We start from the raw sequence: 25,752 nt of genomic DNA, 5'->3' as shown, positions 1-25,752 counted from the left end.
AGCTCTGGTTTCTAAAGCAGACATACACAAACATATGCTCATGTGCAGGCAAAATAACAGTAAATCTACAGCACTAGATTTTAAATGTTTAGGCACTRTTAATCAAAAATACCACTCTTCTTCCCACAGCATTATGTTAACTGTTAACCATTTCTCTTGGACAGAGTATGCTATTGCCTTCCTTCCTGACAGGATGCACAGCTCCTTCTCCTCTCGTTCCATCAGATCAAGCACTTCATCCAACAAGTGAAAGTGCAGAATCTACAAGCTATTCCTAAGCACAGTAAGTGGTACTACCTCCCACCCAAGTTATGATCATACGTATCCTAACGTGTTTGTCTCAAGAGCTGCTCCTGGACGGAAGGCACTGAGTGTGATTCACATGTGCATGCCCAGCTTAAGTCTCCAGAGTGACTCACCATGATGTCATTACCCAAAGTGTCAGGATTCTGATTTCACTGAATACAGGCTCAGAAACATGCTTTCTGGCAGACTGACGCTCACCCGTCTAAGGCAGAACATTTAACACAGAGTTTTGGATTCACAGTATTAAGGAACTGTCCTATTTGGGGGAAACGTCTTGATTAAACACCAATGGGTTAAGAACCGGCTTGCTAAATTTGTTAAGCTATTAAAGTCAGTTACAACTACTTTTAAGATAACCTTGTGTCCTGTCATAGAGAAAAAAAAATAGAAAAAAGACATTGACATGAGTAACACTGTAAAGTGACTGTAGGCACCATTTATTTCCAGAACGAGCCTTGGATGGAATCTTTATTCCACTTAAGTCAATGACAAGACCTTTACTGACTTCGGTAGAGCTAAAATTCTGCTTTCCCTGTGAATTTCCACATACAGATTTTTAACTGAGAGGTGTCCAATATAAGCTATTACCATGAAAACATAGTACTTTTATGACTTGGTCATGGTCTTCAATGGATTTATGCAGAATATATTCTTCTCTCTCATTCTCCATATATTTATTTGCCTAACAATATTTTCCATTAGAAATGCAAGGGAAAAGGTTGAGACATCCAGCTAGACAGAAGCCAGCACAGTAGATGAGAAAGTTAAAGACTTCCAGGGTCACACGGCAATATTTACCTGCCTCTTCTCCTCCCAGGTAAGTTCACACTTGCTGAGCGTGTATGACAGTTTAGCTAGGGCAGCCTCTGGTGTCATGTCACCTCCAGGAATTATTCCAACATCAGCGAGAGTCTGAATAAAAAGCAGTAATGACTCCAGTTAGCCCAGCACTCAGGAATACGTGTGCACACAGCAAGTGTACCTGAATGATAGGGAGCCCCACAGAATACATTGTGCAGCCAAACCCTCCACTGAGGCCTGCTGCTTTACAACTTTCAAAATTTTAGCTTTAAAATACCTGAAAAATACCCGTCAGATGAACAAATATGACTTCTGTTTTAAATTCCTTTTTCAGTAAAYAACATTGAGAAGTATTTAATCAAACACTTGTCATGGCCATTTACCTATGCTGAAATGGAAAGGTTACAGGTCGGTATGAGCTGTCTCCAGAGTTGTCAGATTATTTTATAACAGAAAAGCAGCAGCTACTCTGTTGTAAGCCAGTGGCTCTCCTCACTGAACACTGCCAAGCAGGCTGCTCTCTCACGCACATATTTACCATTCTTTTACGGGGTATTACTTTGCATGAATTCCAGCACTGCAGTGCTCACAGCAGGAGGGTTTTCGCATCTTTGCAGGCTGTACTTGCAGTGTATGATTTAGAAAGTATAACTGCAAGGCACAATCTACACAGGTCTGACAAGAACAACTGCAAAGGATGACACTATCTTTTTTTAACCTATCTTTGCAATAGTTAGGAAAAAAAAAAAAAAAGAAATACTCTGAACCAAAGCAAAAAGCAGAAATGAGCCAACTGTCTATGCTAGCCCCAGCAAGCTCTGTAAGTGCAAAGTGGGCAAGGCAGCAAAGTCAAAGGAGACCTCAGACCTCCTGCCACTGAGAATAGTAGCAGGGCAAACACTCGGGCTTTTTTAAATCACAGACCATTGTGTTTATCATAATGYGATGCCTCACAGTTAAGCATCTTGCAGTAAGTTCTTTACACTGATTTGTTTTTAAATTCCTTGGATATAAATTGTGTTTATACCCAAGTTTCGAAATGTTCCGTGGCTTAACTAGTATTTTAGCAAGATATGGTGGCCTAATCAATTCACCATCTCTGAGAGTCCCAGACTGGAGTTTTTAAGACTCCCATAGAAAAAATATCTACAGAAAAGGTGKGAAATAGAGAGCTATCCTGCATTTAGAACCAAGGAACAGTTGGAATGTTTTCAGTGGGCTTGGGAAAGGGGAAGACCAAGGGATTTCACAGCTTCCTTCCTAAACCTAAAATTCCCTCAATTACCGCTCTCACTGTGTAGATGAATCAGAGGACAGATATCCAGTTATTTAAAACAAACTCTTCAAGGGACTTAGTTGAGCCACCTGACTGGCCTGAATGCATAAAAAATGGCCTGCAAAAACCTGTAACGTTTTATTGAAAGAAAAAAAAGGCAAAACAAAGTAAAGTGAACATAACAGTTTCCAGTATTCATCAATGATGCTTCCTCTGTAGAGCAGTTCTCTATGAAATGACTAAGTCAATGAAAGAATCATCAATTCTATCTGTAGGATCTGTCTTTGTTAGTATTCTCCTCAACAGACACCAAGAAAACAGGACAGCCTCCCTCAAAGGATGATGAATATAATAGAACACATGCTCCACATAAAATATGAAGAAAATATGAAGTTATAAGAAGTTACTGTATTTGCTACAGATCATGGAATTGCTTCTCAAAAGACCCCTTCTTAAGTTAGAGGAAAAAGAAAAAAAAAAAAAACACCATCTTCCAAGAAAATACAACATTTAAATATTGAAGAAGTAAAAACAGACTCTTAGAAATTCCTTCCCTTTCTGCTCAAAACAGCAAATTACATGTTCTGGAAGCAAACATAATCTAAAGCTGTGTGAAAACCAATGTTAAAACAGGCAGGTTTCAGCGTCAGTCTAAAGGATTATAGTTCACCTTAGAGTCAATGAAGGGACTAGCTCTGCCAGATGGGTGGCTGCTCCCAATAAAAACAGGTGTCTGAAATGGGGAAATGAGTCACTCTCTGGCAGGGCTTCTTATATATTTAATGGTTGGCCCTTTTTCATGAAGGCTAGTTGAGCTTCCTTCACACTACCACACGCAGCACATGCTCTCGTACGGCTTTGAGCTCTTACTAGTGTCCGTGTTGTCATGTCTAAATATAAAATGAGAAAATTCACTATAAAATGTCCTGAGTATTCAGAGTATCTACATAAGGTCTGCTTTAAGCTAACCTTCATAGCTGAAAACAACAGATTTCCATTTTGCAAGATCGATGCTTTCCTAGAAGCTCTTCTCCCAGTTTCACAGTGAGTTCAGTCGCGCTTTCAGTCAAATAAATGCTGGCATTTGCAGCATTGCTTGGCTTTATAGGCTTTCTTGATGTTCTTCTTTTGCAAATAAAGTAACTACTGGCCTATCAAATATTACTTTAATCGATCATCTGACCATGAGCTGGCTAGCAGCTCCGTGGCATTCCTTGGGGAGGGATACTAACAAATAATGCTATGGTTTYCGGGAGTCCGGCAGAAAAAACAGGAGCCAGGAGTAAGTAATGGGATTTGAGCTGACTGTTCAGACCACTCAGACGAGGAGCAACAGGATCGCGTTGGCAGACAGCTATTTAAATSCTTGCAGCTTAAGCTTTTTCTAATATCATTATTTTATAGAGAATATCTCTAGTCTTTAGACTTATATCTTTAGACTATCTAGAATACCTATCTAGATAGTCTAAATAAATAAACAACTTGTTTTATACCCTAGGACTACTAGAAGTACACAACCAAATTTCATCAGTAAAATGTTTCTTTACATAGTAAGAGAGCCTGAAATCACTGCACAATCCTCACCTGCCCCGTAGCATAGACTGTTGTAACAGACCCCCGTAGGCACTGGGTGCAGTTCAGGATCACTACTTTTCGTTCAGTCGCTTTCTTCAGTTCTTCCAGCAAGTCTTCTCTGTTATTCGGGGCATTGCCACTACCATAGGTTTCAAGTACAATGCCCTCAATTGGAGGCTGAAGAAAGGCTTTTACCTGTTTAAAAACAAGATAGGAAAGACAGCCAAAGGACGTGTTTAAATCACATTAAGATTTTTCTACGTGGCACAGAATTAAAAGTTGTTACTGTTAGAATCCTAYAGGTAGCCCTGTATGCCCTTCTGTTCTTCCCATTCACATAACTGTAGAATAAGCTTACAAAAAATAAGAATTTAATTCTTCAGCTTCCCTCTCTGAATTTTAGAGATAATCTATTTTCTACAGTAATGACCCCAGCATGAAAAAGTATGAAATTTAGCTGCGCTAAATCTATTGTTGTGTTATGGTGCAACAGTATAGGCTGTTATTTGCACTTAAACAATATCATACATAAAAAAAAAAAAAATTAAATGAGATTAGAGCCTCCTACCACACCTGTCCAGATTCATTTCTTTAATGAACAAAAGTTTTGCCAATAAATCTCTTACCAAGGGAGACAGCTTCTCACCTGTCACAAAAGAACACTGCAATGAAGCCTGGAGTTTTTAACACAAGAAACAATTCATGGCAAATTAAAAAAAGAGATATTAATTCACTCTGGGCTACTTGTTAATGAGGTAGTTAGGTAGACCTAACAAAGGTCTTCTCCTAACAACATGCATTTTAGGCAATCTAGATGTTTCTCTGTTGATCATATTGACTATATGTAACACACTGTAATCCCTGTGATGCTARCTATGCACTTGTAGTTTTATTACAAGCATACCACTCCCCTGCCTTTCCATCTGTTCACACTCACCTAAAAGAATGCTAATATAACTGAGGAATCCTGCTTAAACTACTGTATTCAATTTAAGATGGCAACAGGCACGAAAGACCTGTTAAAGGAGCTGYTTTTAGAGAAAAAGTTAGGAAGACACAGCCTACACCTAAACCCACAGTTCTACAGAACTATTTCTAAAGGCTCAGAGCAGCAAAATAATGATAAGTTCAGTTCTTTATTAAGAGTCATCCTAAGCACCAGCATGAGGAGAACTGAACTTTAGTAAAGAGCATGAACTGTAGAAAAAGCCACAGTGACGTCCATGCCCTCCCTACCATGTATTCTTTGGCCAGATATTTAGTAATACGCTTCACTGTGCAGCAAGAAAGCATTTCTCTGGTCACTGTAGCTGCACCTGTCTAGAAAAGTACGTGTGATCTGTTATTAGCCCTAGTAAGAAATGAGCTTTCAGTTCCCAGGCCCAGTTCAGGTGTTTTAAAAGCTTTCACCAACAATGAGTGACCTGAAAATAGTCTTTGAATGCCCTTGTATTGCAAAAATGTTGATCAGCAGACAAGAAGATACCTTCCCTTTCCTCCAAGAACCCCACCACTGCTCCACCATCACAGCTCTCAAAYTCTGCCCAAGTAAACAAGTGTTGGAGCATCATTTACTCCCTTCCAGAATGACGTGGCGACACTCACGGCAGCAGCGGTGATGCCGGGGAAGATTCGCAGAAGCCCCACGTTCCTGTTCATATTGGTGTGAACTCGAAAGCGCTTTTTGGTATTGGCTCTCCACACTGTGTCCCAGTTGACTGTTAAAGAGAAATGGCTTTCTWGATTTAACATCAAAGACATGATATCAACTACAATTGTAATACTTCACACTTAGGACATGATCTTGAAAACTGTTTCCTATGTAGGAGATTCATACAAAACAACTTATTTTTTAAAAGAGGGAATAAAGGCCCATTTAAGGCAGAAGTCAGAACACCTGTTTTATTTATACCTTATTTATTACACCTTAGTTATTTGACGCCACTGAAATTGTATGTAAGGCTGCATCCAGTTTAGGCTCAGCTGTGTTGTACTTCATCTTAAATTCCAGAATAGCTTAGATCCCAAGACAAATCAGGATTACTTATCATTATTTCTACACTAGTGCACTTCTCAGATACTCAACAAGTATAGTTGCTTCAATTTAATAGCATTTTATAGCAAAGACTTCCAAAATAGATAGTTCAATCTCCAGTAGCAAACAGGATGATTTATCAGACACAAAGCTATAAGCCCATTAGAACCTCTCCAAAAGAGAAGTGTCATGGCTTTAAGCAGCATTTGAGTGACAAGACCCGAGCAGTTCAAGATGCTGAACATGTCCTGCTAGCATCAGATTTCCCAGTTCTGGGTGCTCAGAAGACCTCAGTCATCAGAGCAGCAAGCAGCTCTTGCGGGAGACATTTCCTTGCCACATGCTGCTCCAAACTTCATTGTTTTGTAATTGGGCTGATATCAACCTGAATTAATGTTTAGAAAGCAGACCTTCATCTTCTCAGACATAAAAGATATGACAAGTTCTCAATGTCATAATAAAGACAGATGCAGTTACTGTAGGCACTAATCACCTCCAGAGTTTATTATGTAGTTAGCAATGATTAAATAAAACAGCAAGGATTCAATTAACTCCGATTATACATTTAGAGCCAGAAGCCAGCTGTTTAACTAATAGTTTGGTTGTGTTGCATTATTAGAAGCCAAGTCATGCATTATTGATTTCAAAACCTTACTGCTCCGATGCAAAAGCAGCGCTGGTAGCTCTGACAACACCTAGAAGGCTCTGGAAGAGGTTTAGCAAATGCCAGCCAGCATCTCAGTGCCACGTTTCAATGAAAGTACATCACGTCATCACACTACCTGTTTCCCCATCAAGATTTAAGCTTCTTAAGTTTTTGGAGAAATCCCCAAGCAGCAAGAACAGGCAGAAGATCTAAGTGCATAATACTGGCTTGCTCTCAGCCATGTGAAGAGTTACTCACAGCAATTACCGCTGCAATCTCTTGCCATCAGCAGACAGGCATTTGCAGGAAAATCAGAGGACGTTTTAGAGCCTCCAAAGTCTGCTATATTACTAGAGATACTAAAACTCCRTATACCAGATCAGCATAGAAAAGAGCAGCCCTCTGTAAGACAATTCCCAACTTTTCCCTCCAGTCGTGGTGCCTTAGCGTGCTGTCAGCAGAGACACTGTATGTGCTTTCTGAAAAACACCTATTTTAAATCCTGAAACTTAAATGAAAAAATACCTGAACCATAAACTGTAACACAAGTTACAGTTCACAAGCAGTTTTCTTGGCATGGTGCTTATCTTACTAGGCAAACTTCAACAAATGTATTCCTATTACTCTGGGAATAAGAGAATAGAAATASAGACTCTTTCTCTGTGATAAAGTGGCCTACACGGTTCTGCAATCACCTGGCTGGACTTTGCAGTTGGCCACGTAGCTCTAGAAGGTCCCCAGGAGCTTTGTGGAGCAAGTTAGAGACCCACAGGAGCACATGGGTKCATGCAAAAAGCAATTTGCACTGCTTAAGGTCTATATGTCAKGCTCTGTTCACTTAGTTAGCACTGCCTTTTAAGATGCAACAGTGTTTGGCAATAAACCCCATCCTTTCAACCTTCTAACAAACAGATTAATTCTCTAATTCTTTAAAAGCAGCCTCCTCTATGGGCAGGGACAGCAATAAAAGCGTATCAAAGATTTCTTTCCTTTATCCTCCATAAAGCTGGGAGSCCCTGCCAAGACTTCCCAAACGCACACTACAAAGTTTGGCAGCTYCCAGCATCCCTAATGCCTGTAACTAACTTGAAGAACGAACTGAGGAAACCGACCTTGGCATGGATCACTGGGAAGATATTGCCAAAAGCAGAAGACTAAGGGGATAGATCAGAGGATAGATTCACAAATGAGCCCTGTACCAGGCCTATACCTGTACTCTTGGAGCACTCTATCAAATAACACATCATCCTCAAGACAGATGCAATGCATTCAGACACAGCACTGTGATGTCAATTCCTGACTACATTAATAAATGACCAAAGGTTTTCCTCAAGGTAAAACTCTCCTGGCTGCAAATTGGGCAGTTTACGTAAGGTGCTCTGTACTGAAGATCATAAATGCAGTGATGAGAGCAGCATAATTTCTACAGGTGTCAGCTTCCCATTAGGCAAACAGGTAGAAAGGCAGAACAAAAAGACTGTGTGATGCAAGAGTTACAGACAAACAGATACACATAAAAACCCAAATTCATCTAAAAGTTATTCAGAATTGTTCAAAGAGAGGAGGCAGGGCAGAACACACACCCCCTCAAGGGATCTCAAGAACATCCTCCCCCTCAAGGATTACAGCCCCSCAAAATGCAGTGTATTTACAAGGTGTAGCTAAGTTGAAACATCTTTATTCTATAGAATCAATTAGTTATCCTAGTCTCTGATCCTAACATACAGCAATCTTTTTGTTAAAACAACAACAAAAGTATTAAGAGTTCTTAACAATCCTTAAGCAAAAAACTCCCATACAGAAAGCGCTTCACGTTGTTGTTTAGAACAGCTTTTTATCATATGGATAGGAGTGACTAATGAGGGATATTTGTGTTGTGGCACAACACAGAAAACAGTAACCTGTCCCGACTTGGATGGGCTGTGCTCATAATGAGTTCAGCTGATACGTGCACTGCGTTATGTAAACCTGGATGCAAAGCTGAGGAGCGAGCGTAAGCGGGATACTGCTCTTCCATGGAGAACAGAGAGCTCTCAAAGCAACGTACATAAAATAGATCTCAATGTACATAAAATAGAGATGTAATGATTGTTTACATACTGTATTCAAAATGTCTTGGGATAAGAAAGATTCTGTTAGTTAAGGACCCTGCATTTAACATATTAAGACTTTGGGTTTATTTGTCCAAACATAAAAATCACAGAAACAACCTGCTGTTGTTTCTCTCAACAACACTGGAGCTCACTCTCCTCTCTCCTAAACACTGGAGCTCTTAAAATCACAGCTCAGAAAACACATCTGAAAGAGAGGTTCATCCCTGAGGCACAGAGTAAACTCTTTAGGGCTTGAATCCTCCCAAGTCTGACTAGCTTTTATTCTCCACCAGAGCCTCACCAGGGCAAAGAGATGGAACAGAAGCTTCTCTGCAGTCCCTGGGGAAAGATTTCAGTCTCTTGAACACATGGGTCACCYTGCGTTAAGAAAACACACAGGTACCTGCACATTCTAAGGCCAAACTGGTATGCAGTAAGGATAAAAAAAAAAGGATTAAATATTCTTTACTAAAGGGAGGCAGGGGAAGATAATTTCCTTATCTTATTCAGGATTATTTACACACAGATAAATGATGATGGGGAAAAGGAAAAAAGAAAAAAAGAAAATCAACTTCACTTAAAAAAAAAAAGAGGGAAAAGGAAGCCCTAAACAGTCTGTAGAAGCAGCAAAACCTTTTGTTAACTGGTGCCTATGCCACAGCACAGGTTTCAACTCATAATGAGTGCTGTAACTAAGAGCGACACCTCCCTAGGAGTGGTGACTGAACTCCCAGTTATGAAATCAAACAGGAAATACAGCTTTTGGTGATTACAGAGCCCCAGACAAACAGCAACACTTTCCTCTCATCCCTCTCTGCAAGGCTACGGGCAAGTCGGACCATTATATAAGCTCCCCCAGTGTTCATTAGAATTCCTGGCGACAGCCGAGGGGTGGGGAGCACACACCAACCTATGGCTGGAAATTCCTAAAGGAGGCAAATAAACACAGACCCCCTTTTTGGCAGTTTAGCATAAAACAATTGACACACACCTTTTGAAATGAATATTTAAATTGAACGGTCTCATTGCAAGAGCCAACATGCCTGTTTCAGCGAGGGAAAAAAATCCCCAAAGTACTTCAGTGAGCAGACCTGGCATTTGCCTTAATATATAAATGACTTGGACTTTTTACTATAAATAACTAGAACCAAGACACAGACCTGGCCAGTGACTAATAGCTTCTCCCTAATGAGACTGTTGGGTAGAGGAGCCTAAAAGGGCCTTCTGAGCTGCTGCTGCTGCAGTACCAAGTCTGGGCACACTGTTGCAGGGAATTTTTTCATCCCCTGCACAATCAGGTTTCTACTCCCACCACTCCCCGAAGTTACATGTGTGGATGATGAAGAAAGTCCAGCCATGGTAATGAAGCAAGTTTCACATTTGCTTCATTAAGACAATAGAGAACTACGGAGAGTAATTGGTTATGAAACACACCGAGCCTCTTTACACAATTCCCCTCACTCTCCTTTCCAAAGTACGAGAGAAATAAGGCAAGGTCTTTCATTCAGTAGACTTTTAAGAGTCTGAAAATATGTTTGGTTTGTTTGGTTATTCCCATGTAGTTCATTATTTCACAGAGAATTTTCTGATCTTGCTGAGAAAATTCACTGTGATCCTTATCTGACAGGGGAAAGCGGTGAAAATTGGAGTCAAAATAAGAAGAAGAAAGCAGCAGCTGGGAAGTGGAGGGGAAGAGGGCTGAGCTTCTCTCCTCTCTCAGGCGCTGAAGCAGATCAGTGCTTTTATACAGCACATGTAACCTTGCACAGCATTTCCTCTTCTCATGCACCAGCCTGTGATCCTGAGCTCTCACCCCAGTCCCCTGCTCACTCTTGCCATYGGTTTCTCTGCAGCTTCCATTCCCAGCTGTCTAGAACCAAGGGAGCCCAAGGAAGAGCCTCTGCACGTGGCCTCGTCCTTCCAGTGCTGTCAGACTGCCCGAGATAATGCTGAAGCAGCAAGAGTCAGCCCCATCTGCAGGAAGGTTAAGACATACTACATAAAGTCACTCAAAAAAAACCCCAAAGTTAAAGATGCTAGATTGGTTTAGATTGGTTTTAAAAGCCTCAGGTGATTCCTTGTCTCCCTGAAAGCTTCTTATGAGGATTGTAAGAGCAGACTCGAGATGACAGCTATGTTTCAAACAATTATTTTGGACAAAATGAAGCAGCACTAGTAGATTGCCCACTCTATAAACTATGTTTTTTCAAAATGAAACAATCCCTCAATACTGACACTGTCATCTTAGATAAATGATGCTACTCTTACAGGGTAATCAACTGAAACAAATAAGAATAGAGCCTATCACACCATCAGTTTCTAAATCAGAAATCCTCACTGATCTCATTGGGGCACTCTATTGAAAAGATAATGGGACACAAGACGGGMCAAGGAAAGTACTTAATAACTTTCTCATTTTTCTGCTATACACAAGGAATCACAAAACAGATCACTCAAATGCAAGAGAGAAGTAGCATGCAATTTGCTGCTTCATTTCACTATTGATCAGTCAGAAAACTGTACTTATGTATATCCTATTTGATGCAGCTCATAAAAACCCAAGGAAGAACACTTATTTTTCCCCTAATTTACTGCAGGAGTCCCAGTGGCACATTCTCTGCCTGAGACACGTCTCAGGGACCACTACAGTTTTCTAAAGGTACCTCAGTTTGTATCCAACTCCTAGAAAGAAAGTATCGTGATTCTGGAACTTTGTTAAGTGACTCACTATTAGGGAAAAGTGAGAAGTTTATTTTTCAAAATTGCAGCATGTCTCTGTAGTAGGAAATGTCATTCAGAAGAGCATGCTCTGTGGCACAGGGCGAGAGCTCCTACTGGCATTAATGGCATTAATGGCACTGAGCAGAAGAATTTGGGACCCCCTTGCTATTGTCCTTGCTCCTCTATCCCACTTTGTACAGATGCTACAGCAATAGGCACAAACATTCATGATTTTTTTTCCCTTATCCTTTAACAGCTGGGGAATATTTAGATTAAAATCTTTTGTTTGGGAAAACAAAGTACCAAGAGGTTAAATAACTTCTTGAGGAGACAGCTATTAACCTGAGATCTTAATGAGAAATAAATGAAGTATCATTCTGTAGACACTACCCTGATATTTAATTTGTTTTCACTTGTGAGACTCTAAACTCGGATGCAAAAGAAAAATAGACCCTTTCTTTCTCTATTTGCAATCCACCACCACAAAACATCAAATACGTATTAATCAGGAAGTCTAGCCCTATGTTGTTAGGTAATATTGGAGTTTGTCATCTATGCCCAGGCCTTTCAAATAAATTTAGTCTATTCAACAGCAGCTTGCATAACTTGTTGTACTTCTAAAAACCATCCTTCAGTAGGGTCCTTTTGGCAACTTACTTAGCCAAATTCGTAGTGCATCTTTTCTCCTCTCTCAAAAGAAAGGGTGTAATTTATCCAAGAACAGCCATCAATGTCTTAATGACTTTGTAAACAGACACTGCAATCTTCATGCAGCTTTAAAAAAAAGATTTTCCTTTTCCTCAAAGCACTGAAATTGTGGGGAGTCTGAGTAAGTTGGGAAAAAAAAATTATACACAGAATGTATCCTAGGTCTGCTATTCTCAGTGTGTTCCCGGTTCAGACAGGACCTAAATATCCAGTATAACCTCTTACAAAATGACATGCATCCTACATAGGCTTGTTGAAGCTGCATTTACTCTGCCATGAGTCTTATGTCTGATTTCAGAGCCCAGCATGGTCATTAATTGGATTAAACTCTTTGTTCTTTCAGTCCTACCTCCTCCCTCATTTTTATCCTCAGAGCAAACATTTTCCTGACACAGGGGCTACATTCCCTCTGGTAAGTCTGCATATTTAGTCAAAGTCAGCCTASCTCATATCTATTCTCATAGCTAAATGTAGTTGAATCACAAATTCTTAACGTCTTATTAATATTTAAACAGTTTCAGAGTACATGAAATAGAGACAAGATACAGGCTTTAAAATTATATCAATGTTTAAAAACAGCCTTTCAACTATATAAGCACGGATTCTACTCATCTAGAGTCCTATTGCATGTGGCACAAATTACAAGGCTTAAGAGATGATGTTGCTTACTTTTAATATCAACCTCAGCATTTGCAAGTGGAGGCAGGTTAGGTGAGGAAAAGGCATTGAAACTCCCAGCATCCACCTTAGTCACCCTATTTCCCCTGTACAGTTTATTATAAAAATACAGGCACACCTGCAAGACAAGTAAAGAAACAGGTCTATGAATAAGCCAGTAATTAAAAGATTCAGTAGATAAATACTGTAGTCTGTCCTTTATAAAGTGTTTTCTAAGTCTTTAAAGTAACTCAGAGGCTAGTAGATGTTTACAACTCCTACCCTTTCAAGAAAGAATTGGCCCATCTGTCACACATTGGTTTAAGAATTTAAGAACAAAACAAGTTAAAARCTAACTAGTTTCACAATCCTCTTATGAGGCATACTCGAGGATACAGCAAGTTTGCTTAAGTCCACTTCAGGGACAGTGGAAAGGTACAGTGTGGACTTATTAAAAAGTTCATGAGTTAGATCTAAACTCAGAGTCTAAAATCTTAAAAACATCTAGTGAAAATGAATTAGAATTTTTAAAAGTCAGCAAAGATTTAAGGGTAGGCCTCTTGGCAAATCCTTTAAAAGTAGATAGAGTGGAATTTGAAGGGGTGGGGGGAAGATATTTCACAGAATTCTTAGTTCTGAAGATCTTGGCCAGTCAGCTATTGCTGTTATTCTACAAGGAACTGGCTATGTGAGCACAGACAGAATTGGAATGAGGAGTCATCTGATTAGTTTTCTCTCAGGCTTTGGGSCTGTGCAGTGTCACCATCTTTTAAATTAGGGTGCTGCTGAGAACATGCAGGTGCTCCCATGTCTATTAGGTACATCACCCTCAGCACTTCAGTCTTCAGGAACCAGGACCAGAAGATGCTGCTGTCAGTTCTAGAGTGACTTTAAAACTTACACTTCAAGAACTGACTTAGAGGTGTTTCAGACCCCACATGTTTGCAAAGGAATTTCAAGTCTGCTTTTCAGACTTGAAGTTTTTATAGAATGAATGTAGGAAAAATGGTATATGAATTCTGAAAAAAGGCACACAAGGCTCTGTCACCTCATTGGAATCCCGTTTCCTTTCCTTTCCCTTTCCCTTTCCTTTCCTTTCCTTTTTCCTTTTTCCTTTTTCCTTTTTCCTTTCCTTTCCTTATGCAATTCTTTACTACTTATTAGACATTTTGAATATTTAAGAATATGTTCTAGCTAAGGGAAGAAAAGCAGTTTCTGAGAGTTTTCACAGGCAAACAGACCTCAGGAATCACAAATTGTCCAGCGAAGAGCAGTGCTCCCAGCAGGTTGGCTCGGCCGTCGTTCCTCAGCTCATACAGAGGCACCTAGAGAGCAAAGACTGAAATTGAAACTTGTCATAATACATAAAGCCTACAGAGCATTTAAAAAAAAAAACCTCCAACTTATGCAATACAAATGAACAAATAATTTATGTAACAATGATTTATGACAAATAAAATATAAAATTTAGTTCTTCCGAACTATTTTTAGACTGAAGCAGATGGTGGGGTTTCCCTCTGTGCTTAACAGATTTTGTAACTGAGTACTTAGAGAATAATGTAGAGATGAGAATGATAGAGCAATTGCTTTTAGAAGTAGAGGCCTTTTCAGAAAAAAAAGTATCAAGAATACAAAGCAGGCATACTCAGTTTAAGTGTACAGAGAAAAAGCAACAGCCTCAGTTCCTACAGAACTCTCATGATGGGCTTCAAGGATGGCTCTCTTGCACCATCTTTCTTCATAGAATACAAAAATTGAACCAGCAGGTTATTACTGACAGTAAAGGACAAGATTAAAAACAGAAATCCAGTCTGCTGATTGAAGCAGTGATGACTTCCATGCCTTTTTAGATTGCCTTTTCATTAACAGAGAGACAGAGCTCCTTTCAACAATGAAAAAAAATCACACGCACTTTTGCCGGATCATATGTCGGGCAGATCTTCAAAAAAAAGAAAGCAAAAAGAAAGCAAAACCTTGAATATGATGTACTACAACCAGACTGCCCACTGTCAAGACAGTAAGTGGGAGTCTACTACTTCTTAGACTTCAAATAGACCACATGTGAAAGGAGAATTACGAAAAGGGGGGGAAGGGGAATGTTACAGTGCTGTGTTTCATCTCTCTTTTGTGATTAGAGCTCTGTTTCGTGCTCAAGCAAGCTATTCTAGTAAGACAACCCCTCCCCCTCAGACAATATGCAAAGGTCTGATCTCGAGCTAAAGGAAAGAAAATTAATCAATTCAGTCTTTAGAGCGAAAAAAAACCAGGCCATGCTAAATGCTTTATGGACCTGAAACTATTAAAAATGCATATAATGCTTAGATATAAAAAAAAACGGGGAGGAACCCAACAAAATACCAAAGAACAATGAAGAGCATAAGACAGGGCAGCAACTGCTCAAGTAAATCAGCTGCATGCTTGAGGGCTTTAACAAAAAAGGCAGCTAACAACCCCCAGCCACCTGAGGCTGGAAAAAAGATGCTTCTCATATAAACAGATTATTGCACGGTGGCCAGTGAGAGGCTCTCAGAGCTTTCCCTGAAGCATCTGGCCCCAGCCATAATGAACAACTAGTCAGATTTGGGACAGATCTGTAAAGTCACTAATGATAAAATCTGGGGGCAGATCCCCCGGTGGGGGAGCCCATGAGCTGTCACCCTGGTCACCCTGCATTGCCGACGCATGCAGTGACCCCCTGCACCCTCCATGGTCCTGCACACAAGAACRGGCCCCGGGGCTTCCGACTCCCACTTCACATCAAGTCCATTACCTGAGAGCCTGTCATAACAACAGTTTTGCCCAGATTCTCAAACATGAAGGATAAGGCTGACGCTGTATAGGCCATGGTATCAGTGCCATGAAGGATCACAAAGCCATCGAACTTTTCATAGTGCTCCTGGAGAGACAGTTTTCATATTATTAAACCAACCCATTGGCATCAGTAAGTGAGGTGCAAACTGCAATATTTTCACTGATACAAGCACCAGTATGACACTTTAAAGAAGTACTAGCAGCATAATTCCTCTTAGAGTTATCCACATTTTCAGTTTAAATATAATTAAGGGTTAATCGGACAATAAGCACTAGAGCTAGTAATTCTAATTATGGAACAGTCAAAGAGATCCTTCCATGTATACATATTAATGCAGCATTTTTAAACCAGAAGACTGCTAATTAAGAAAAGCTTAGCAATGGCTTTAAACAGGAATGTTAACATATGCAAATTAGTCGTATAGTCTGATTTCTTGTTACTGCTTTTACTTTAGGGATTACACCATTTACAGGAACAGATTAGGCAAACCAAGGCTATCAACCTACAGAAAAAACAGGCCCTTTAATCCAGGCAGCAGGCAGGCAAATTGCCAGTGTAAGAGTGCCCTCTTCTGTTGAGAAATCCACCTTTCCATGGTAACATTTGACAGGAGAGAACAGAATAGGGCTATCCCTGTTCACCATTAAGGTATGTGCACTTGCTGCTTTTTGAATGGCCCCTTAGAATACCAGGCAGGTAAAAATGGAAAAAAAATATATTTTATAATATGATTAGTCTACAAATAATGTGTAATACAAAGTCATGAATGGTACTGCTCATCCCCTTGGAATAAAGTTATCAGCTGGCTTTTGGAGGCAAAATGGAGTGAATTCCGCTATTTTAAGTGACACATGTAGTAAACAATATTGTAAGAGACAATGATGGGTTTTACTACTACTTTTCATTTGCTAACATGGAAAGGATTACACAGAAGTCCAAGTAAAATGCAAAATGCGAGAGGGAAAAAAGTTTTTTTTCATGGAATTAAGCCAGATTTCTATTTAATTACATTTCTTGCATTACAACAGGAACATTCTCTTGGCATCTCCTGATAATAAAGTCACCTTTAAACCTACTCTCAGATTTCTGTTTGTCCTTGTCTTATTGCTTCACTGATGATACCCGCCCCTACGTGCTGCTACCTACTGAAAATCTGGGGGCTTTTCAGTTTATTTCTAGCAGGCTAGCCAGCAGAAAAAACATCTGGTGATGCAAGATCTTTTCTGTAGGCTAAACCATAAAATGATGTTGAACTCACTGTGCTGTAGTTATTCACTAATGCAGTAAAACAGTGAGTTTGAAGAGCTGCCAGCTGAGAAAAAGCCACTTGCCCTCTTCAGTCACTCAGTGTGCTCCAGGAGCATTTACAGCCTTGTGGACTTTATTAGATGGGATGGAACACAGCCTGGATTATGCATCATAATATAAAAGACAAGGCTGAAAATTCAGGAGAAATCCCAAACAAGCATCTTTGAATGTTTCAGCCTGAAAAACCTTGAGCACACTCCTGCTTTGCCCAGGAAGTGGCTGAAAACAAAACGAAGTGGCAGTGTCTAAATATCTCAGAAAGCCAAAGAGTTTTTATTTTCCTTCGGAGATGAAAGCACAATAAACTAAGTGCAGCTAAGAAAGACCTGTCCTGCTCAGCATAGCCCTGTCTTCTTGCTGTTACAGCTCCCAGCTGTAGCCCTGCTGCATCCTAGAGGCTCATGGCCCACACAGCAGCTTCACCTCTTCCTTAGCCCTTGTAAGATGCTCTCTACATCGACCCCTGCTTGGTGGTTTCAGGGTTAGAGGAGTTAAAGGAGTAAGACTCTTCTGCAACCTCCAGCAGTATTCCCAACATTAATCCACTCTTGGTGAAGGAGGAAATTTCAACTATAAAGTCCACCACTGTGGAGCAAGCAGAAGAGCTGCTTGCTCTTCTTACAAAGTATCTTACAAAGTCCACAGTTATTTACTTCTTAAGAGCTGCATGTGAATTCTTGGTGTGAATTATTTTAAGTATTTCATATTTCTACCTTAAAAGCATACCAGGAAGTTTAGATGGGGGGACAAGGGCAGAGAAGTGATGATTTTTCATTTAGGAAAGAATTTAATGAGTTTGTCTACACATACAGGAATACCTATAAAATACTTCCCAGTGTGGGGAACCAACCACGTTAACTTTTCTGCAAAGCCAAAGCTAGTTAAGTCAATCTTTGTCCAAAGGAAGAGAGGTATAATAATATAAAATCATTTTCATTGTCAATAGCTATTAAACTATTTGCACAGTCAAACAGTGGGTAACTAACTAACCTTCAAATAAGTCACCTACACCTAAGGATTCTATCCAATATTTCTGGACAGTGAATTTAACTATTTTTTTTTTAACATACTGATTACACAGCTTATTTCAATCATATTTGTGATTTTTAAATGTAATTTCCATTACAAAATTCTGATATGGCCTATCAGTCGAAAAACCATATAACTTCAGTAAGCTTCCAGCATTTCAAAGGAAAAAAAAATTGCAATCTTACATGAACAATACTTAACACTTTACTGGTAATTAAGTTGGGTATAACACCCTGCATAACATTTATATCTTTAATATATAAGCACGGTATTACTGGGATGAGAACAAAATTACTGGATGAGAACAAAATCTCATCCCACACCACTATACCTCAAGTTTCCTTGCAATTTTGGCCCAGTCCTCTGGAGTCATGTTGGAAGAATCAAGTAATGGTGAGAGCTCCAGGATTGTGTAGATAATTCTTTTGTTTTGCTTAGAGACACTAGGAAGAAAGAGAATTGAAAATATGCTTCACTCTGAGAGCTAACACTAGCTCATCACTTCTGGTTAGTTCACTAGATCAGTAGTTTTTGCCCTTCTCCCCACTGCTGTCACCACATCTACAGTGCAAAACTGCTGTCCCATTTGGAACACTAAGTTCCAAGTTTATAAACTTGTGGTCTGATGGGGTTTAAAGCACAAATACCTGAAGCTGACAGAATTTGGAGTAGGGGGAAGAGTTGCCAAAAATAAAGGCAGAAAAGTAGAACCTAGTTTTACTTTATGAAATCCTAATGTTTGGAACTCAGTTCCAAACAAAAGCCAATACTAAATTCTAAGGTTTAAAAAAATACCTCACAAACTATCAAATGGAATCTATGAAACTCCCAATGCATGTAAGGAGTCAATAGAAGAGCTGCAACAACTTTTTAGTGCTTTGATAAATACACATTCCCTAACAAGCAGAGTATCTTCTCCTAAGAGTCTTGCAACCAGCCTTGTTTTCTGTGGCCGTTACCAGATCCACTCTGCTCAGTTTCTCTGACCTCAGATTTCAGACGAGCAGCTCTTGGTTAGTTAAGACCTTCAAGAAAAGAAGGAAACTGTTGCCTAGAGACCGAGCAAAAACCTTATTGCCTTTGCTAAGAACAGGCTAACTCTGTAAAGCCCTAGTGCTAGCCACTAGGCGTGTTGCCACCTCGTTATGAGAGCTTGCTCTGTGGATTTATTACATGGATATACAAAGTTCACCAAAGACTCCTCTATTTTCTCCCCTCGGAAACGTACAATATTTCCCAACTGCCTGGTTAAAATATCACTCAACTAGTACGAAAGAGAAAATGGCAAGCTGCCATGACTAACCTCCTACACAGCACTTGGCTGTGCCAGAAAAACAAGCGGTGTTTTTTCTTTTGTTTTTAAAGTCCAGTAAACTCTTGATCTGAATGATTGTTTAAAGTGTGTGGGTTTTTTTTTTTTTTGTTTGTTTTGTTTTGTTTTTAATTGATTATAGAACACATGCTGGAACACATATATTCAGGACCCAAAAGGTTATGCTGCTGCAGTTTTGTTATATTTGAAATCCTCTAAAAGTTTTAAGCTGTTTGGGTGTAATTACAGTATTTTAACAAATCTCCATTTTTCTTAGCATAACCATCATATTTAACACATATTTAATGTTCCCATCAATACTACTCCACCAGGACTCCATTTCTTTTTCCCTTACCCCTTCTCCTGCCATCTCCCTTTCAAGTGCTTAATTTTAAAAGCTTAACACAGAAACCTGACTACAAAATAGACAGATAGATAGATAGGTTGCATTTTGTTTGTATATCCTAATTTTTCTCCTTTAAGATTTAAGGAATACTCACTTTTAAAGGAGAACAGCTATAGTCTCATTTATTTTTGAACAACTGTGTAAAATCATCCTTTGTGCAATGTTAACATGTTTACAGGGGTACAGCCATTCATCACAGCTGGGAAATATCTCAAATTAGCATACTGCCCTCTAAATAAAACCTATAAGCTTATTAATCACTGCCCAACAGTTAAGAAGCAACGCAGATTAATTATAAGCCCATCACTCATTATCATAATGTTGCATAAATTTGGAAGACACAATCAGCTTTTACGGTTTTCTAAGAACAGAAGGCCTGCAGAATTAAAGCACGGGGCCTATTCATGGTGCATTAATTAGCTGCTACTTTTCCAGACATATGCTGGAGATAATTTACACAGTGCTGTATATAAAGTTTTCTTAGTTTCTGTGGAACACTCGTATATCTGCGCAGCAGCAACTTCACATTCACAAGCAGGAAAGAAATGCAGAACTAAGCTGCCTGGAATGTGTACTTGCTGCCTAATTTAAAAGCTCTTTTTTAAGCAGCTATATAACACTTCATTGCAAATAGCACCAGACATATTAGAGTTTTCCTTTTTTCCCCTTTTAAATCCTTTCAAGCTCTTTTGTTAATCTCATACTAGCATCTTCAGAGTAATGGTTGCAGATTTAATTCTTTGAAAATTAACAGGGCATTTCTCAGCCTTCCCCAAGGAAGATGTACTTACGGGAGCACCAGGGTCTTATCTGGATATTCGTGGCAGTCGTACAGCCTTTTTTCCTGGGCGTACGCTTCGTCGTGCAGCTGGGGCATGTTTTTCAAGCTGCTTACCAACTTATTGGCCTCGGGAGTGAGTCCTGAAAAAATAAGGAGAAGACGATGTAAATAAAGGAGTCGGTTAAGGGAAAATTGAAATACACAGTAAGGAGAGAAGTTACGCAAATATTTGCTCATCTTTACAAATTAGATTTGAACAGTCAATCAGCAATATCAGAACGAGAAGCCAGAATATAACCAATAAATCTCTGTGCATTTACTCTTTTCTTGACATGAAACAAACAAACAAAAAAAAAGAAATAGAAATTTTCAGGAGAAATAACGTCACAAGTTTCCTTCACATCAAGAATTTGTTTCCTTGTAATCGTTGCTTCCAAATACTGATAAGCAGTAAGGGCATGAGATCAATTTTTGCAGCCATAGCACAAAGCTGTCCTCTTTTCCTTTTCCACAGCTCCTCTCCCACCTAGTGGCATAACACTGGGAAACACTGCTTTGTACAATTACGTGTACTATTAAGTGATGTGARATTTTTGCCTACCCTTCTTAGTCTACAGCAGTATCTACAGCAAAGTATGGGCCAGCTGTACTGGAAAGTTGCACGTAGTGCCTCCCTATCAAGGGCTGCAGCAAATGCAAAGAGAAATGTAGCAGCCCTAAGGATGGCTGGGGCTTAAAGCAGCCTACAGGGGTCCATTTGGGCTGGCTGGATCTGCAGATCACATTGCAGGTGATCTGCTTGCAACCAGGCTTGTTAAATGGAACCCAGAGGCCAGCCCTGCAACACAGAAAGGCACCTACTGGGTTTATTTTGTCACGATTCTGAGCTCCTCTGTGAGTCAAACCGTTAACTGTTCTGATGCTCACTGCATCATGAGATCTCTACATTACAGCTCCTGTGATTAGCTCCGAAGAAGAARGTCACGTGCAGTTTCAATTTAACAGAATAAAACGTGGCTAATCTCAAGCTTCAGCAATTCTTGTGTCTCAAAGTGACATTAGGAGTTTACAGATCAGCAGTATTCAATTATCATAGCCCAGTTATAAATATCACATTAAGGTATTCCACCCACTTTTTCATTTGCAAACAGTTTTTCTCCTTAACTGAGAGAACTATCCGGCTACTGAGATCCTGCTGCAGGGAAGACAGCAGCAGTTCTCACGTCCAGAGCCCAAAGCCTCTCTCTTTCCCCTAAGTCTGACTATTTGACACATTCTTCATTCAAGTAATTTCCATCAGAGGAACTTTTTTTTTCCTTCTGAACTTCAAGACTCTACTGGCATTACTGTTAAGTTTAATGTCAGTAGTCAATGCATTTTACACAACCCATTCAGATGGCAAACAAGGTCTCAAACCTCACTATTCAACTTGTCCCATTTTCAGTTATTCATCATTTGAGGCTGGTTGTCTCCCACTTCCGAATTCTTCTGTTTGCTTAACCGTGATTCGTGCACAAGCTAGGCATCTTTCTCTCTGCTTGTTCCACTAAGGATTTTTATTTAAAATACACATAGAGAAACAGAGACAGCGCGAGTTAATGAGCCTCCACGCACGCTTTGTTGGGCTCTGTTTCCCTTCCAAGCGGATGGAAAGCCCCTTAAGAACAGTATAATCTCTCTCATTTCTCACCTCAACAACGTAGCAGGCTTTTCCAGAGTCAGCCTTCTCACTGACCAGCACCAGCATTCGAATGGCTTTGCTTGGGTTCCTGCCAGAACACTTCATCCCACARAACACACTCACCGCGCTCTCAAGCTGTGGATGCTTTGTTCATTCAGTTATTATCCCTGCTTTTCCTACTACGATGCTCCTTAGCTCAGGCACAAACAGGAACTTCTGCTGTGCTTGGCCATGGAATTATTCCAGCTCTGGAGGGCAGTCCACGGATCCAAGCGTTTTCTGACTGTTTTGTTTGGTCAATGCTCATCTTGATCTGAATACTCACAAAGGATTAGACTGCTTATTTACACATATCTACTTGCTCTAAGAATGAGATAGCTGTGTATATTAATAATCTTAAATCCTTCTGAACAACACTTTCTCGTGTCTTAATCACAAATTTGGTAGTATTTTTTCCGTAACTGCTAACACTGAACTTTTTTTCCCCAAGATGTTACGCAGATGTACCAAAGATAATTGACTTATAATCTGAACAGTTCTCTAAGTGCATTCATGTTTAGCAGTGATTTCTGCCTCATGACTTCAGTAAGAAAAAATGGGAGAAACCAAGTGCAATCGCCTGCAGAAACTTTCTACCTTATTATGCGTGGAAATCACCTTTTGAGAGCCAAACTTGTTAAGAGAGCAGCTGCTTCACCCTCTAGGGAGAGGCAGACAGCGCTACTTGCCAAAACACCTCTCATCAACTTCTGCCCTTTCTCTTAGGTGGCCACCCCCTGCACCACAAAGTGATGGACAAACGCAGAGCTACAAAGAACATGACTCTGGCTGAGAACTAGCACGGCTCGTGCTCATCTATGCAGTGAGGACTCTGAATTTCCCCCTGGTGCTGCAGACGATACTGCTGTAACTACGTACTTACCTGCTCTGACCCGTGCTACAGCAGAGAATGGGGAGCTGCACAAGTCTCATGCAACTCTCAGTGGGGCCCTACACCCAAGAAAGGGAGATGGGCAATACTGATGTTCAGCGTCACCCCCAACCCTAACATACCTCTACACAAAGGACTTTGCTAAACCAGTTCTCCTGTAGGAATACCATTACAAACAGGGAGTGTATATATCTATTTACACACACACACACACAACTCCTAAGGTGCCAACTCCTAAAAAGTAACAACTAACTGTAGTTAAAGCAGAGAAGTAGGAAGCAAAGTGCCTTCCAAAGCATTCATTCTCAGAGCAGCGGAACTTTTGCATTTCTGAGGAGATGTGTATACATTTCAAGTAGAAAGAAAAAAAGGTTATGCATTGCCCTTTTTTCCATTTTTGCTATAGCTGACAGCTATTCAGTCTGTATCAGTCTTGCATATACATTTAGGGGCAGTTCTGCACATCAGCATATTACTCATGGAATACCTATTGTAACCGTCACGATTTAGAAAAGACACTATCTTCTTCAGCAAGGTTAGGTAGAAGCCTGGCTTGTTCACTGGCTGAAGGAAGTCACTCAAGGGAAGTGCCTCTTGCTTACCTTACTTGAAATAAAAATTATAGTTCTAGATAAGGTCCTAAACAGGCAATTTCCTTCCACCAAATCTACAGTAAAAGAAATGAGCATCTATTGCTTTTGCCTTTAAACCACGCTGCCCTTTCACCAGCTGCTTTCTGAGCATTAAAGGTTGCCAAATATTCTTAGAGGGGCAGCCCAGTTGCTCTGATGATCGATTCGTGCACAAAATGCAGGTCGAAGCCTTCATGAGGATGCAGCAAGTCAGCATCGTCGCATTGCAACTGCTAGGCTGTTTGCACATGCTTTAACGACTGATGCTGATAAGCAAAAGGAAAAAAAAGCACAGAAGATGAGAAGCAGTGGAGTTCATTTAAAACAGAATTCTGCATCTGGCTTATTTGCTTAAAACACRGTGCCTGGGAAGTCAAGACTTTAGAAGGAGGAAATGGTTTTAGTATAAGACGCATATAAAGAGACAGAGAAAAGTATCGAGGTATCACGTGAAAGATACAGAAAAGTTTCTCTCACAACTGAAACTGTCACGCTTCCGGCCTGTGCAGCAGATCAAACACAAAGCAAAAGCAATGAAAGCCAAAGCAGAAGAGAAACCTTAAAAGCATCTACCCTACAACGCTCAAGAACAGCCAGGAACCTTCTGACAAGGGRGTCTACGTAATAGGAAAGAGCCCAATCTAGGAAGCTCTGAGGTGAAGCCCCAGGTGCTTTGGTCCTACAGATGAGCAGCCTAGATGTTATGTCAGGCACAGGTTTCAAATACTGCTGCAGGGCGCTCGAGTCCYCCACTTGTGAACAGCCGGCGTAGCGAGACACAGGCTGGGGAACCCCCGGGATACTCCACAGCCTGCTGAGCGCAGAGGAAAGAAAACCAACAGMTGTTCATAAAACCAAGCTCCTTTCCTTCACATACACATATCCCCTACRCCTGCAGACTTCTCATTTTACAAGACAGGTCCTAGGGATACTTAYGTGTTATTCCAACCAGCTTACGGATCCAGGGAATGAGACAGTTAGGTGAATGTTAGGTACCTACCTCTGTGTATTTAGGTATACCTGAAAACGTACAGCAACCCATATAGTCATAGGTACCTAAAAAACTTTCWGATAAAATGCAGTATGCAGAGACACCTCAGACTTCAGCTCTGGATTTCAGCATCAGGCAGTCAGGGAGAGCAGCCTGGCGTATCCAGCTTTTTCTTTACAAGGATCTCTCGTTCCCTGCCAGACCTATTCACGTCTCGCTCTGCCGCTGCGGCAGGACGGGGAGTTTCCGAGTTTCCAGGTTGCTGGCGGGACGGCGGCGCACAGCGCGTGGCGGGCGCAGCATGCGGCTCGGCTCGTCGCTGCGCTTGGCAGGACGCGCGCCAACGCGGCCAGCTCGCGGCTTCAGCATCCCCGGCACGGGCACGGACACGGCCCGAGCGGCAGCCCCGCGGCGGGACCACCCGGGGCGGCCCACGCGCGTCCCGGCGGCTTCRCCCGCTTTCATTTTCGGCGCCGCGGGTGCAGGAGGGGAGAAAAGCATCACGAAAGCGGCCGCTGCGTGGGCTGCCGCGCGGCCCCAGCGCTCGCCAGGWTGCCCACGGGCCGAGCGGGACCGGGCGGCACATCCCTGAGGAGAGGGGCTGCCGAGCCGCGGGGACGGGAAGAGCCGCGAGCAGCGCGGGACGCGGCCGCTCGGGCAGGCCCCGCCGCGGCGCTCACCCTTGTCGTCCGGCACCATGCTGATGGTGCCGCCCGTGTTGATGACCAGCACCCGCGCCACCGCGTCGCCCTTGCAGGCGCCCAGCGCCGCGCCCGAGGGGCCGCTCGTCAGGGCCCGGGCCAAGGCGCTCGCCTCGGCCCCGCGCAGCGCCATCGCCGCCCCCCGCGAACCGCTACCCGCCGCGCGGCGCCGCCGAGTGGGCAGTTATAGGGGGCGGTGCGGCGGGGCCGCCCCTTCCCGCCCCCGGGGCCAGGCCCGCGGGGGCGCCATGGCGGGCGGGCCGCGCGGGGAGCCCGGCCCGGCGGGCAGGGAGCGCTGTCCCGCCCGGGGCAAAGCGAAAGTAACGCGGGGAAGAAAAATAAGAAAAAAT

General features: G+C 41.4%; 1 protein-coding gene across 1 annotated transcript in view; it reads right to left on the bottom strand.

Annotated features, from left to right (window-relative positions):
• ASPG (asparaginase) overlaps positions 1-25,465 on the bottom strand; it is a 44,142-nt gene extending 18,677 nt beyond the window's left edge. The window contains exons 1-9 of the mRNA XM_026048651.1: positions 25,382-25,465; positions 20,477-20,606; positions 18,299-18,410; positions 15,589-15,714; positions 14,060-14,143; positions 12,831-12,957; positions 5,564-5,676; positions 3,968-4,153; positions 1,105-1,218 (exon numbers count right to left, since the gene is read on the bottom strand). Coding sequence (XP_025904436.1) covers positions 1,105-1,218; positions 3,968-4,153; positions 5,564-5,676; positions 12,831-12,957; positions 14,060-14,143; positions 15,589-15,714; positions 18,299-18,410; positions 20,477-20,606; positions 25,382-25,400 — 1,011 coding nt within the window. The 5' untranslated portion in view covers positions 25,401-25,465. The remainder of the gene's footprint in view (positions 1-1,104; positions 1,219-3,967; positions 4,154-5,563; positions 5,677-12,830; positions 12,958-14,059; positions 14,144-15,588; positions 15,715-18,298; positions 18,411-20,476; positions 20,607-25,381) is intronic.
• Between the last annotated feature and the right edge of the window lie 287 nt (positions 25,466-25,752).

Source organism: Nothoprocta perdicaria, unplaced genomic scaffold (genome assembly GCF_003342845.1).
Source record: "Nothoprocta perdicaria isolate Ctin4 unplaced genomic scaffold, notPer1 scaffold_56, whole genome shotgun sequence".
Taxonomy (NCBI): domain Eukaryota; kingdom Metazoa; phylum Chordata; class Aves; order Tinamiformes; family Tinamidae; genus Nothoprocta; species Nothoprocta perdicaria.
Note: the sequence above shows the minus strand (reverse complement) of the source record. Positions and strands in the feature narration are given on the sequence as shown.